The 16595-nt window shown below is 42.5% G+C and overlaps 1 protein-coding gene across 1 annotated transcript in view; it reads right to left on the reverse strand.

Moving 5' to 3' along the window:
• The window catches only part of ptprdb (protein tyrosine phosphatase receptor type Db), a 106712-nt gene that overhangs the window by 9085 nt on the left and 81032 nt on the right, over positions 1-16595 (reverse strand). The window contains exons 28-32 of the mRNA XM_083935284.1: positions 15541-15664; positions 12217-12392; positions 8134-8253; positions 5225-5379; positions 3293-3578 (exon numbers count right to left, since the gene is read on the reverse strand). Of these exons, the coding sequence (XP_083791410.1) occupies positions 3293-3578; positions 5225-5379; positions 8134-8253; positions 12217-12392; positions 15541-15664 (861 nt within the window). The remainder of the gene's footprint in view (positions 1-3292; positions 3579-5224; positions 5380-8133; positions 8254-12216; positions 12393-15540; positions 15665-16595) is intronic.

Here is a 16595-nt window from a genome sequence, read left to right on the forward strand (position 1 = left end):
TGAAGGTGGAAAGTGCCACTTCTGGCGACTTGGACACCGCTGGCATATGTTTTACATCAATATAAGGCTGAGCAAACACTTCAATGAGCACTTGGTTCATTGTCATTCGGAGGAGACTGCTGCCATTAGGACAGGAATGCCGGAGCATCAGATGAAGGAGATTGCTCATAGTAGCTTTGTGTTTGCTTTGCCCTCTGAAAGTCTAAGCAGATAAAAACCATTCCAAGAAAAAAAACAATAAGCCACCTGCTTTCAATATATACCTGCATGGCTAAATTCTCTTTTTATCCAGCCAAACCAGGCAGCTCTTCTGAAAACCTGTCTGGTAAGAGGTAAATATCACAGTAAACAAAACTCAATAACACTCCCTTATGTGCTCACTCCTCCTGCTTGTGATGATGCCTGTGTTCTCATGTTGAATTCTCATCATCTCCCTACAGTAAATGCACGAAAGCTGCCATATGACCTTTATAAACTATAACTTCCAGCAGGTATTATTTAGTCTTTCTGCGTATGCCCATCAAACATTCAAAACTATGAGGCTCTCTTAAACCCTCAGTGGAACTCTCTTACCTTGGATTCAAAAGGTGCAATCCCATAATCCCCTTCAAATCCAGCCATCTATCCTGAGTGTATGAAACTCTCAGAGGGGAACCACTAACAGCCCTGGGAAAATGCTAAATGACTATCAAGGTCAGGGATTCCAGGTTCATACATACTGTATGTCCTTGTGGAGAAAGTTGTTCTCAAGCTGAGAGACCTATCTCCATATGAACATACTCAGCAGCTACTAAATAGAGCTCCTCTAGGGGGAGATTATTTTGCTGTTTAAAGGTCAGGAATCAAGAATCTCAACATGGATGAGACGTGCTGGAGGTGCTCAGAATCATGTAAAGTTCTAAAATCTACACTGGAGATCAAAATTAGAGAACAAAGTATTAATACTTGATTTATTCGGAAATATTGTTATTTTTTATTGTTCATAATTTGATAGAATATGCTTCTGTACTAGCATGTTTTTTTTTAAATAACCGAGGCACTTCAACAAAAACCTTAATTTTGTAACTGCAGTGTCAGAAGAGAATATTTAAACAATGGTTTCTTAGGGCTGTAGGATTAAAAATGAATAGGAAGCGTAGAGTCTTTGCTTTGAATGACTTCAGCACATCTGCGCCCACAGGACATCACTAGTTTCTCACACTGCTCTAGTTTGATCTTTGTCCATTCTTGTTGCAGTCTCTTCCACAGTTCACTAACTGTAGTGGGTTTCTCAGACATTACTTTGCTGCCAAAGATTTTCCAGAGATTCTCTATGGGGTTTAGATCTGGACTCTGGGCTGGCCATATCATTGTTTCAATATTCTTAGTTTCAAGGAACCTGTTTTGCAGTGTGACAGGGGGCATTGTCTTGTATGAAAATTGTAGCTGATTGGGAGACAATTGCACTGAAGGTATTGCATGTTAATGAGGTTCACATAAACATTTGCATTCACCCTGCCATGTAGCTGTACAAGAGTCTCTGCTCCCCAAAACCATGACATGACATTGCTAAAGTTAAATTTATTAGATAAATCTAAATCTTCTCTTCTGAAACAGTGGTTACTGTGCTCACAGTTTTTCCCCCACAAAATTAAGGTTTTTGTTGAAGTGCCTTGGTTATTTAAAAAAACATGCTAGGACAGAAGTGGTATAGCCACAGTGGATAGTCTATCAAATTCTGAACAATAAAAAATAACAGTATTTAAGAATAAATCAAGTATTAATAGCATGTTCTATAATTTTGATCTCCAGTGTACAGTTAAATCAGCAAACTTCATCTTTTGATATGGGCCGTTCGATACAGTTTAAAGCTCCAGAGTAGCTAATAAATGGACATGAAGGTGAGATTGTTTGGTGAATATGTTCGTAATTGTTGATGAGGGGTGTTCTAGACATTTCACAAACATGTAAGACATAGGAATGTCTGCTGTTTCAGCTGATGTTCTATGTACTCTGTCACTGTGTATTTATCTCAGCTAGCTTGACAAAAATGGGGTGTTCTTGAAAGCTTCTATCATTCAATTTAATTTACTTTACTGTTTACTTTCATTCTCCATTTTAATACACGTTGTAATCTTGATTTTATAAGTTTGGGAAGTTAAATCCTGGGATCATTAACTAACCTCCTTTTCTATGTTCTTGAGCCATTTGATATCAATCATGTCATGGGGGACACAATATTGGGCAAACATATTAAATGGAGAGTTTTGGAAACTGCCCTTATTCTCTTTCTTGCCGGGAACTCAATGTGAAGCTGGTGCCAGTAGCTAGATAGTTTAGCTTAACATGATGACTGGAAAAGGGAAAACACAGAGTCTGGCTCTGCCAAACAGTCAATAAATCTGCCTACCACTGCCTCCAAAGCTCCCTAACACATGGGTTATGCGCATGACTTGGCCACAGGAACTGACTTCCTTCAGTCTCTGCTGAATGGTGACAACAAAACCCCAGAAAGTCACTGAGGTCGGCCAAGAAATAGTTAGTCTTAACCAAGCAGCAGCCTCCGGGGCTGAAAAATGAAGCCAATACGGAAGTGCCAAAAAAACTGCAGTTCATTGATTGGCCACTTGAGGGTGGCTGAGTCATCCCTGTAGAGCCTCATGTTAAAATGTCCAACTTTACAGCAGAAATAAACATGTTTACAGCCTGGTACAAAACAATTAATTTTCTTACAACTCACCAGTTTAAATTATATCAATGCCTAAAGTTATGCATATCAATGAAGCCTGGCCTCTTTAAATGACAGGTGGCTGCCATCAAAGTTGGCTAGCAAAGACTGTAGGCACACCACCTCTTTGACTATTTTTGGACTAGCTTGGAGTTAGGAGGTGGCAGGCACTGCCAAGGTGACGGCCATAGCCCCCCTTATCGAGCTTCACTATGGCTCTTCAGAAACCTGTGGGTGATGTCACAGAGATCACCTCCATATTTTATACAGTCAATGTCCAAACCTTTGATGTTTAATATAACAAACACAGTGACTGCATGTAGAGACACTATCTTTTGACACTGTTTTATCCTGATGTGTGAGGAGGCACTTCCGACCTACATTACAGAATTCAGGGACTCTATTGTGTAGGGGACTCTCACGTCAGGTTTATGTGTGGCCAGGGACAAGAAAAAGGTAACGCTCCCTTACAAAGACCAGTGAAGTGTCACATTATAGTCATTAATCGGTTTTATGAACCATTATAAATCAGTCAGAACAATTTTTACAACCTGCAAGGACACGACGATGGTGATTAGTCCTCACCTTGAACTCCAACTCCATGCCGGTGACATTCTCTCCTGGTTCAATCTGCGTCAGCCTCTGGATGTAGGAGTACAGGTTCCTCGCCGGGACCTCTGTGTTCCCGCAGGTCACGGCCTCCAGCAGTGCATCATGGATGAAGATGTACTGGTCCTCCGTCTGTACCATGTAATTCCTCTGGGAGCGCATCAGCGTGACATGGCCGTAGATGTCGAGGGCCTTCTCGTGCTTGATTCGCTCTGCCATGGCGTCAATGACAATGAAGCAGCCTGTGCGACCCACTCCAGCACTGAGCCAAAATGAGAAGGAAAATAAAAGGGAACAGATGGTGATGTGATATTCTCACATAAACTAATTGTTGAGCAAATAATTATCCGGTGTGTGCTGTGTCTTCAAATCTGGTCCTGTTGCCTATTGCGAAAGCTCTAACATACTGTGCCTAAATCAACTAAGGATCACAAAGATGCCAGCCAGCAATATTTCCCAACAAAGGACATAAAAATTGACATCAGCAATGAGTCAGCCACACCGTCTGACTGGCATTAGGATGATATTCTCTCCTATCGACATACAATCCAGATATATAATACATTTAGCTGCCCACCCAAACACTTCACATTTTTGCTGTGCTAGTACCTAAATGGTAAAACACCCTGACCAAGCAAGTTTCCGCAAGTGAATAAAAACCTCTTCATATGGTTAAATTATCATCACTGTGTACGCGGGTGTGTGCCCACAAGCGTGTGAAATGAGATCCGGTTCATTGTTTGATACAGAGGCTGGTTGATATGTTAAGGCACATTATGATGGAGTCTTGCCGGAATAATTAAATTTGACTGATAATCCTGTTAGATACTCCATCTGACTGCTACGGAAGATTAGGATGAGCTCCTCTCCTGCCAACCTTTTCACCCCCCCTCCCGCCCTCATCTCCTCCCCTCTTTATCTTCTCCCCAAGTACCCTTCCAACTCTCTCACTCCAGCCCCACCACTTTTTCACTCGCACATTTTCTTTAAGACTCCATTTTCTCTGCACCTTTCCCTTTCTTTAATTCATCATTTCCATTCACTGCGTCCTGGAATTGACCTCACCTTCTCTCTCATTCTGCACATACCTCTTCCTCTGTCTCCCAGTCCCTGGCTATTTCTCCCTATCAATCATTACTCAATCCCCTTTTCTTCACTTCCTTCCCTTACTTTCACCATCTATACTTCGCTAATTCTTCCTCCTGAGAGCTTCTGCTCCGTATTCCCTCTGCTACCCTGTATCGTCTCTATTTCACTCCATGGTAAGAGCAAACAGCAACTTCATTCCACCTCTGGAGCTCAACATTGTGCCAAGACTGCAGTGACAAGTTTCCAAAAATATTCCTTCAACCAACACATTGAGTCTCCTGCTGCTCAGACAGCAACTCATTTGGATCTAAACTTATGAATTCAGATCTACCACCAGCTCAAAAGGTAAATAGTGCACACTGAAAGCTACTTATGGAAAAGAGGGTCAGCATGGCGGCTGTCGTTGTTGTAAAACCTTAGAGATGATGGCTGTTGTTAAGGGAGGAATGTGGGTCTCGAAGCCAGTGAGGATGGTTTGGGGTTTGCATAATGGCAGGTCAATCTCATTTCAGTTCAGGACCTATGAATGATTTTATACTTGTGCTCTTGGACTCTTGCTGATGTTCACAGACTCCCAGGCTTTTGAAAATGATGTTGCCAAGTAAAACCCAAAATAACACATAAGTGTTTCATGCAATCAAGGACCAAATGTATTTTCTTTTTGGTCAGGGACCACTGGAGTGTTTTCCCTAGTGACTTTGGGAATTATTCTAGTACAGTTAATCATTACAATTCTCTAAACTAAACCAATAAAAAACATGGATAAAGCACTCACAAAAACACGCAAACACACAGGCACACACACACACACACACACACCTGCAATGGACGACCATGGGACCGGCATCTGGAGGGTTGCAGGCCTTGACCCTGCGTAGGAAAGCCAGGAAAGGGGTGGGGTGTTCAGGCACCCCATGGTCTGGCCAGGCGGTAAACTGAAAGTGACGAACCTCACGCTTCTCATTGGAGCCACTCTGGAGCAGACGGACAAGAGTGCTAAGGTGTTACTCTATATTTTTGTCAGTGTCAAGAAACATATAATGTCCCAAAACCCACAATATGTTCATCTATCTTTCAGTACTTTCTGACTTCCCCGTCTGTGGTAATCAGCTTCAGGCTCATTTGTTCCTACTGGAGATCAGGTCACAAAATAATAGTTATGGCATTCCACAATCTCCTTGCTCTCATTGCATTCATAAAAGCCCTACTGAGCACAACTCTATATCTCAGTTATGATGTTTTACTGTCAGTGGCCTCTCCCTCCTAGGACCACCTCAAATCAAAATGGGTGGATGACTGTGAGGCGAGGATCTCGAATGAAATCTGGAAATCGGAAATTGCAATGATCCACACAACCTCCATCTGTGTCAGACATGATTTGATCCAATTGAAATTATTTCACAGGCTGCATCTGTGCAGGAGTAGACTTGCTCAACTCGATTCAGAACATGCCCCGACCTGTCAACGGTGCAACCAAGACCCAGCAACACTTATTCATTCATTCTGGGCTTGCCCAAATAAGACACAATTTTGGGCTAGGGTCTTTGAAAGCCTCTCGTACATGTGTGACAAGAGATCCAAATCTCTCTAGAACACAGGCCCATGCTGTTGCTTTCTTGTCAGTAAGCAAGATGTCTCATTCTATATAACTGGAAATCTGACCCCCCAGTGGTTCATTTAAAGTTAGAAAAGTTAAGGTATACCACCCCGGGGTCAGTTAATACATTCCAAAAAGTGTGGCAACCATTCCTGGAGTACTATAATGTCTACACTTCAAGAAGTATAACTTAAAGCCTGTAGAATCTTTATTTTGTTCATTTATTTTATTTTAGCATATGAATTTGTTGTCTTCTATGTGTCTTCTGGGATATGTTATCTTCTGGGATATGTTATCCCAGAAGACTCCGGAGGCAGTTGCAAGATACCGACAGGCCAGAAGGGCTGCAGCCTCTGCTGTGTCAGAGGCAAAGCAGCGGGTGTGGGAGGAGTTCTGAGAAGTCATGGAGAAGGACTTTCGGGCGGCACCAAGGTGCTTCTGGAAGACCATTCGACATCTCAGGAGGGGGAAACAGGGAACCGTCCAAGCTGTTTACAGTAAGGACGGGACGCTGGTGACCTCAGCCGATGAGGTAATCGGGCGGTGGAAGGAGCACTTTGAGGAACTCCTTAATCCGACTAACACGCCCTCTTTTGTAGAGGCAGAGCTGTTTCCGGATCCTCGGCAGTAAGTCGGATTTGTTCCCGGTGGGGGTTGGCCTCTGCCAGAGGTGCGCTTTATCACCAATCCTGTTTGTGATTTTCATGGACAGGATATCAAGGCGTAGTCGTGGTGGGGAGGGGTTGCAGTTCGGTGGGCTGAGGATCTCGTCTCTGCTTTTTGCAGATGATGTGGTCCTGATGGCATCGTCGGTCAGTGACCTTCAGCACTCACTGGATCGGTTCACAGCCGAGTGTGAAGCGGCTGGGATGAAGATCAGCACCTCTAAATCTGAGGCCATGGCTCTCAGCAGGAAACCGGTGGATTGCTTACTCCAGGTAGGGAATAAGTCCTTACCCCAAGTGAAGGAGTTCAAATCATGATCATGATCATGTTCACGAGTGAGGGGATGATGGAGCGTGAGTTTGGCCAGAGAATCGGAGCAGCGGGGGTGGTGTTGCAGTCGCTCTCCCGCACCGTTGTGACGAAAAGAGAGCTGAGCCGGAAGGCAAAGCTCTCGATCTACCGGTCAATCTTCGTTCCTACCCTCACCTATGGTCATGAAAGCTGGGTCATGACCGAAAGAACGAGATCGCGTGTACAAGCGGCCGAAATGGGTTTTCTCAGTCCCTTAGAGATAGGGTGAGAAGTTCAGCCATCCGTGAGGAACTCGGAGTAGAGCCGCTGCTCCTTTGCGTTGAAAGGGGCCAGTTGAGGTGGTTCGGGCATCTAGTAAGGATGCCCCCTGGCGCCTCCCTAGGGAGGAGGCCTCGGGGAAGACCCAGGACTAGGTGGAGAGATTATATCTCCACACTGGCCTGGGAACGCCTCGGGATCCCCCAGTTAGAGCTGGTTAATGTGGCCCGGGAAAGGGAAGTTTGGGGTCCCCTGCTAAAGCTGCTGCCCCCGCGACCCGACCCCGGCAAAGAGGCTGAAGATGAAATGAGATGAGATGAATTTGTTTGGTTTTTGCTTCATCTATTTATTTATTTATTGTATTTATATTCCTTATAATGTTTGTGATGGCCATTCTCCTGGGGGCTTAGTCATTTCCTAAAACAGCTAGGACACATTGCTAAAACAGGAGTAAGTAAGTTTTGGGGATTATTTAGCAGCCATGGCTTAATACACCAGTGGCCCAGTGAATATTTACAGCAGCAGGATGCTAAAATAAACTAAAATGCCCATATGGTAATAATAATTTCGCTGAGAACAACAGTGTGGCTCACTGATGTGTCTTCAATAGTATTTTGTCCATAATGGAGGTATGTGGCACAGAGGAATAAATTGCAGTATATAAGGCTTTGGCTACACAAACAATATTTGTTAGTAAGATCAATCGTTGTTTGGTGTTTTGCTGTGATTTATTTACAACAAACAAAATAAAGTACATCACCAAAATTAACGTTAATGTACAAACTGTGACATGGCCAAGATATCAAGCAAAAATACACAAGCTAGTATGCATAAATATTTCATCAGATCAATACACACATGACTTCATTACACTCGACTGCACATGCCATGTTACCTTGTACAGAGCGAAGGTCCTGACAGAGTAGGTGGCCAGCTCCACTGTGTCCAGCAGAGTGACCTGGATGAGGCCATAGGTCTCGGTGCCCCGTGTTGGCCAGTACTGATCACACTTCACCTACAAGGGGAAGAGGGTCGAAGCTGTAAGCGATGCAGAGCACTTTGTGTATGTCTGTACACATATTTGTGAAATAAGAGAGAAAGAGAGAGCTGACTTGGGTGCATGTGCTTGAGTACAGAGGGAAAAAAAGTAGGGGAGTGTTGAAGCAGATCAGTGAGAGCGTTTATGCAAAATTCAGACAGTAATGTTTGGAAGAAATGTGCTTATAGCGACAACCCAGCGTGTGAAAGTAGTTTTAGTAAGTGTGTGGGGTAAAGAATGACAGAGAGAGGGAGACAGGGGGACGGGGGTATGGGATTTGGGCGGTGGGTGCGGGGGTGTTCTGCTTTCGGAGTGTGATCCTGTATAAGTTGTGCTTTAAATACTACAAAGCTGCAAGAGATACCTAAAGTTCAGCCCTAACATATATGATGCTGTACATTGCCCTACATTCCAGCCTCACAGATCCCTACAAAACTACACCTCACACACCAAATCCCAGCATCCCTGACCCAAAAAAAACACATAGAATTCTGCCGGCAAAGGTGGTCATATTTGTAGTTCTTCAGCTCAGCCTCAGAGACCACAGAGGAGAGAGGAAAAAACTCCCAGAGGAGGGGGAAATGGGGAGTAGGGCCTTGGCAGAATCAGGCCAAACCAAACGTTATGTGCTGATCCCTCCAGTCCTCACATCAAAGACAGCAGGGAGCTCAGCTCTGCTCGCTCTGCATTCCACTGCTCCAGACTGGGGATTATGCGTTTTGGCCCGGGACGTTTGGGCTGTAATTACAGTTTTTCAACTGTTGTTTCCCCACCAGACCTTGAGACACTACGGGGACAGGGACAGGACGTCCACGTAGGGAGGCCAGACCCCTGCCAGAGACTAAACAGGATCGCAGTAAATGCCTACTGTGACGACTATATCATCCATTGATATATTGGCTAACAGCATAACGGCGGCATGCTCCTGTTTCGTTTGATTGGTGCTAAAAGGAACGATACTGGCAAGATTCCTACAGCGGGACCATCTGTGATCATTTGTGTTGTTAATGCGTAAACACATAATGGCATAATTTTGAGAGGTGTTAAATGAGATTAAATCATTTTCTCCAACAAGCAGCCCACTACTCTGAACGTTAGATATGGAGGTAGTGGGCTGGTAATACACAGCTAAGTATATTCAAATTGACTCTTTCCACTGTCGCATAATGTTGTAATTACTTTATCGAATTTACAGAATTTAAAGCTAAGCAGTCATTCACAAAACAAATTTCATCATACCGCACAGTAACAGCCTACAGCTTACAGTTGGGTCCTTCATTCTGTAGTGATTCTGCAGCTGGGGCCGCATTACAAAAACTGCACATCTTAAGTTTTAAATGAAGATAGGAAGAGCCTCAGATAGGGTTTGCCCCAATTTGGTATTACACATGCAAATCCTAGGAATCCTATCTTACTTCATCCTATCTTATCTCAGGTTAGGAAATCCTAAATACTCAATTCACCATCTTTCTAATCTCTCACTAAAATAAAAATAAATGAAATTTTCTCATTGAAACACACTAAAACATTTACTGTATCCAGGAAAATGGAGCAAAAAGAACAACAGGCATTTGTCAGTTGCACCACAACTAGGAGAGCCCCACGTCACTGGGTCTGCCTCTTCAAAGCAGGTCACAGTTGCTCGGCTAACTGCAGGCTCATGGCAGTCTGTATCTACTAATAAACATTTTGCCATCATACTGTAACACATCGTTAGGATCTGCCATATGCCAGCTGACATTACGATGGTTGTGTAAAAGCAATAAAAGAGCAGTCATACGGCTTAAATATGTTAGCTAACACTACCTGCTGCTAAATTATAATAGGAATATTGACTTAGGAACCGCTCATCTGTAATGGCTTTTTTCCTATTTCCAGTCCTAAACCAAATTACCATGGTAATCAAACAGTTAAGATTGGATCTGTAAGTTAAGAAGATTCTTTAAAATGGACCTCAATACAGAATTTGAATTTTTTTTTCGAGATCATGCAAACTACACACAAATGTGCACTGTCCCTGACCTGCAGTGGTTACAATAAAATCCAGACCAAGTTAACTATGAACGCCTTGTGATGATGTTGAAAACAATCCTGCATTCTCACTCAATGCACCGGCTAGTGCACAGAAAAAAAGGAGGTAAAAATCTGAAAAAAAGGGCACTGAATTTTGAAAAAAGGTAAGGAGAAAACCATGTGAGGGGAGGTTGCATTTTAAAAAGGGATTAGCACAAAGGAGAGAAAGAGAGGTCTTGCCTTAGAGAAGAAATAAGAGGGCATCTGAGGGTCGAACAGACACAACAGAGACAGTTGGGAAAAAGAGTTTTAACACAAGACACAGGTTAATAGGAAAAGAAGCACAGATGAGAGGAAAGGATCATTTTCCGAACAGGGCTCTGGACATAATTGGTTAGCACTTCATCATGATTCATACCTCAAGCCATTCTTGTTCATTTTATTCGAACATGACATTCTCATTACATTGAATTTTTACTCAAGCGCATATTCTGTTAACAACAGCAAAATGCCTTGAAGCTAAATTATTTTCTAATTCATTACCTACCCCCTATTTAGTTGTTCTTGCAATTCCCTTAGGTCTTGCTCACCATTCTTCTCTATTATATTCTACTGTATTCTATTCTAATCAACTACATGCCACCAAACTCTTTTGTACTACATGACATGCCCTGGTTCTTATGTCCTTTCCCTATCTGTCCTGTGCTGCTGAGACCTTCTGGACTCCTCTGTCCATCGCATTCTAAAAAATGAACGTCCTGCCCTATCCTTACCCCTCATACCTGCTTACTACTGTCAAACCAACCATATCAAACCTTACTCTAGCCTTATTCATCTCTAACGTAACTGTACTTAATTCCTCTCCCTTTGCTGTAACTGAACCTTCATAAAAATATGTGTTCTACCCACCTTTATTCTTTGTAATCACGCTCACCCTGGCATCCCTTTTCCACCTTCTACCCTACTCTTTTATACCCACATCTTCTTTTTCATACTCTTCTCTTAGGTTCCTGCATTATAGTCAATCCAGTCCAAACCTACCAAATCCAGTGCAACTCTACACTTTACCTACTTCACCCTTTATCTGTGCTGACAGTGGGAACTAGGCTTTACACTACATATCACTGCTGTTCTTCTGACATTTCCTCAATCATCTGAGAAGCAGAATGCTGCAGGTAAGGCAAATAAATAATGCACTACATGTAGAGAGTTTAGTCGACTTAAGTAACTTGCACTTGTACACTTGCACATGCAAAGGAAATAAAGGTTTGGCACACTTGCTACATAAAATACGTACCTGTCATCAGTCAGGATATAAAGTTTGTAGTTGTGTTTGTATTACTACGGTTTTGGCATTTATTGTGCTACAACTTAACTTGGTACGACAAAAATGGACATATTCCACTTACTTTAACTATTACTTATGAAGTGATACACTTATGTACTACAATATATGCCCATGGCATTCAGTCATATGTAGTACAGGTTTGACCTGAGAAAATTGTTTATCCTGCATACACAACTTTTTTTTTTTATACATTAATTGACCCTACCCTACTCCATGTACTTAATGGCATTATATCCTACAATTCCAATCCAATACCATTATTTATCCCATCCTACAGATCCCTATACAAATCTACCTTTGTATACACTCCCCACTACTACACTAGCCTACCATCTTCTGTCTTATCTCTTTTTGCAAAGAAATAATACTTCATATTGCATCATGAATAACACCATAATAACTGACCCTTTCCCAGAATGACCTATCATATCCTACGCCATCCTCTTCTACCTGGTTCTATTTCATTCCCTCCTCCTCTTTCCCTCGTGCATCAGCATTAGCTTAGCACTGTGCTACTCTTTCCTGGTTGTCCAATACTCCATGGTCCCATTGTGTTATTCCATTTCCCTTTTTCTTACCCGTGACTTCTCTTCCAGTTTGGTCATCATGATAATGTTAGCCGTGTGCTGCTCCCAAACCATCCTCCAGAATTCCCCAAAAGTCTCAGGGAGGGATCCCTGAGTGGCGATATAGGCATTCTGGCGGCGGTAGCCATCAATATAGTTAGCGTTGATGTAATCACTGCCCGGGACACCTATATAATGAGGATAAAGTGAAAGTTACAGAGGATGGTGGAAAAATAATGGAAAGAGTTATGTGCAAAATGAGGAGGGGAATGGATTGTGATGGGTCGAGGTGGGAGAAGATAAACAGGTGTGTGGAATGGATGCCCCGGATGTTGCTATATGTCTTCATGTCTCTCCACTGCATCATATATTTTTAGGCTGGGCTATATGGCTGAAATATAGGTAATTTCAAATCTCAACGAAGATCCCAATATAGCTTGCTTTCTGGTAATTCAATAATTAAATAGCTTGCATGAAAAAACAAACTTGTTAAACCCTTTTTTACGTTAAAGCCTGTTAATGTTCTCATTTGTCCAGGCCATCCTTATCCCCAAAGTAATTTCAGTCAAAAGCAACTGGACTTGGTTATTTGTCTAGGAAGAGGTTATTTTACGTTAAAGCCTAGAGTTGTTCAAATGAGGTAAATATTAATGTAACTGTGTTTGACTGCTGGTTTTTCAACATTGTGATGGAAACGATATAGAAAAATATATACAATATACATTCTCATGTGGCCCAGCCATAGTATGTTTGATGAAAAGCATCAGGGTTGAATGTTTCTGCAGTGATCACATGGAAACAGTAGACCTATCTGTCTGTGTAATTTTCTTTGCAGATGAACCCGATTCTTATTCTGATTCAAAGTGAAATTATCTATATGGATTAGTCAAAGTCTACTGCTATGAAATCAGGTTTATATCCCAGTAATAAAAGGTACGGATCATCTGAGGTCATGGCAGGGAGATTAATGTTTTCACAGGGCCAAGCATCCTTTGGTGTTGGATTGTTCAGCCGTCTTGTTTTATAATACATGCTAAGACGATCATGGGCCTAATCTGAGTATACTCGGGATGTGTCGCTTTGAATGGCAATATGACTGTAAGGCCGTCTCTGTGTAAGACTCAGCTGACACTGCTTGTCCTGGAAGGGATTTTGTGTGTGCATGTGTGTGTGTGTGTGTGTGTGATGTGAGAGACCATCTGTGTGTGTTTGATTTAGGATCAGTCCTGCTCATCTGGGGCCTAATACCATAATCCCAAAAATCACTGAGTCACAGCTCAAACATGCAGACATACACTAAAACACCAAAGTACACACACACACAGACGTACACGCGGACATGTACGCGTGCATTCAACCGTGACCCGATTCTGCCAAAGTGGGACACAAAACTTCTTTTGAGTTGTCTGATAGCAGTTTAGGTTTGAGAAGGATAGAAGTCAATGAGAAAACAGTAGAATCCTCTCCTCGCAGCATGACTCTGTCCCATAGAGTCGTAAAACCCCAAGCATCCACACACACACAAACATGCACACACACGCACACGCACACGCACACGCACACACACACACACACACACACACACACACACACACACACACACACACACACACACACACACACACACACACACACACACACGCAGATTTAAATGACAGAGGAGTACAACGTGTTTACACAATTTATTTTAAATGGGATGGGGACAGACGGTAAGAAGAGCTTCTAACATATGTTTATCAACCTCACTCTTTATAAGACAGCTTGGCTGAACGCTTTGATGTGCTATGACTTTATTGCAAGGGACTACAGCAGAAGCACAGTGCAGATAAAACACACACACACACACACACACACACACACACACACACACACACACACACACACACACACACACACACACACACACACACACACACACACACACACACACACACACACACACACACACACACTTCCAGTCACTTGGTGGCAACACTGGCTTGGCAGAGAGTGTGTGTTCATGCAGCATGGGTGGAGAAAACTGGGAGCAAAAGTGCATATCTCTGCTTGTGCACATTCTGGGCATGTGTTTTAAATGTGTTTCTGTGTGTGTGTGTGTGTTTTCTCTTGTGTGTGTGGACATGCTCAAGAGTATATGTGTTTTCTAAGCTGAAAGAAAGAGAGAGACAACTACTGCTCCAGGACAGGCGGGGGTGGAAGGACTGCTCACACATGCTCTGCCCAGATAAGGCTCATCTGTTTGGGCTTGGCCTCCCATTGCCTCCCTCTCTCCACACTGGAGCTGCCAGTTTCTCTGCCTTAGGTCTTTCCCAGCTGAGGTGGGTGAGTGCGCTTCAAAACGCACACTAAGAACAGAACTGAAACTATTTCTTTCCTTTTATTTTACCGTTTTAAAAAGACCCTATCCAGTAAAATATGCACACCATGAACATATATTAGTAAATTAAGTTATTAATAAATAAATTTACCTCATTTAGCTAGATAAACATTAAACGTGGTCAAGTGAGAGACCATATCAATTATATGATGCTGGCTTAATGCAGATAAAGCCCTTTGTGTGTGTTGTATGAGAATTGACAATGAAGTGCATCTTTGGACTATTAATACCCCTTCCAGCTCTCTCACACACAAATTAATACAGATACACTCAAACACACATGTAATTCTATACTTGTGATGACTCTTATTGACATAGTGCACTCCTGTAGCCTCTACTCCTACCTTACAGAAATACTTCACCCTCAGAATTATAATTTGAATGTCAATTACTCACCCTGTGTTACCTTGAATTCTTGAAGAAAATGTGTTTTTCTTGCATGCCTCCACGGAATAAAGATTTTTCTCAGTTTTTGGACTTCAAAAGCTCATGCAAGAAAAGCAATTCAAGAATTCAACATAACACAGGGTGAATAATACAAATACAAATCATTATTTTGAGAGTGAAATATTTCTTTAATCATCAACTACATGCCCAATCTGAACCCTTAGCCTAACCATAACCCTGAAACCAAACCAGCCTGAAAATGTGACCAGAATGGTGTCACTTCCTAAAAGTGTTCGTTTTCACTCTCACATGAGTCCTCATAAAGATATAAATACAAGAGCACGGAGACAATCCACACACACATGCACGGGCGCACACACACACACACACACACACACACACACACACACACACACACACACACACACACACACACACACACACACACACACACACACACACACACACACACACACACACACACACACACACACACACACATACACACACACACACACACACACACACACACACACACACACACACACACAAACACAGGCAGTCTGACTTACCCTCAATGCTGGAGAGTATGACCCTGGAGTGATCATAGGCAATGACGTTAGCATAGCGGTTTTTTGGTTTGTTGACCTCCAAGTTTGAGTTTTCCCATGTGAACTGCTGACCGGGATCGATGGACTGCAGGACGCAAAAGACAAGGTCAAAGAACAAGAGCGAACATCATCATCAGAAAATAACAGATAGTACCATTTTTAAACTCCTGTTATAATTATCTTATAATACAATGCCTAAGCTAAAAGCATTACCTCTTAAAACTGAGTGTTGGCAAGGATGTTGTTATTTAAAAAAATCTGCCTCAAAATACAGAAAATGGCGTCTAGAAAAGCCAGAGCTGGACAATTTAATGAATATGATATGACAAACATTGTTCGGTCTTGCTGCAGCATAACCACACCATTAGAAACCAAGCACAAATTGAAAATTAACAAGGTATTATCAAACTTGGACAGGAATGTAGACAAATATGATATCCCCTTTCAAGAAACAGTGATGTACTGTAGGGACTTTCCACTTTAAAACAAAATACAAAAAAAAAACTAGCTACCAGAGAAAGATGATAAAAGCACAATAAATTTCTCTGGGAGAGAAAGGATGGTTGTGTTAGACCAACACATTAAGTTCCTGGAGGGTAATTACAGTGTTACCATTGCTGTTAGCTGGGAGAGGCAGACATGAGGTCATTATGGGGCTGTCAATGGAGAAGGACGAAGAGGAGAGAGCCAGAGCAATTTAGCAATTGTGAATATTTTACGACACATAATTATGGTTTGGTTGGGGGAAAAATGGACAGGAGTGGTACTGGTTGAGTGCCTGCATGCATGTATGTGTGTGTTTGAGACTGCTTTCTGCTCGCTGCCCGACATCATGTGTGTCTGATTATTACGCCGCAATCATCTCTGGCCTCTCTCTCTTTCCCTCAATCCTTCCTCCATCCATCTCTCTCGTTCCCTCGTTAAGGCTTCAGTACCGAACAAAGCACACAGTCATGCAGAGAGAATGTGGGGCTCAACAGAGTGGTTCCAACTCACACCACAATTACATACAGCTT

This window comes from Echiichthys vipera (genome assembly GCF_963691815.1).
Source record: "Echiichthys vipera genome assembly, chromosome: 2".
NCBI classification, from domain to species: Eukaryota; Metazoa; Chordata; class Actinopteri; order Perciformes; family Trachinidae; genus Echiichthys; species Echiichthys vipera.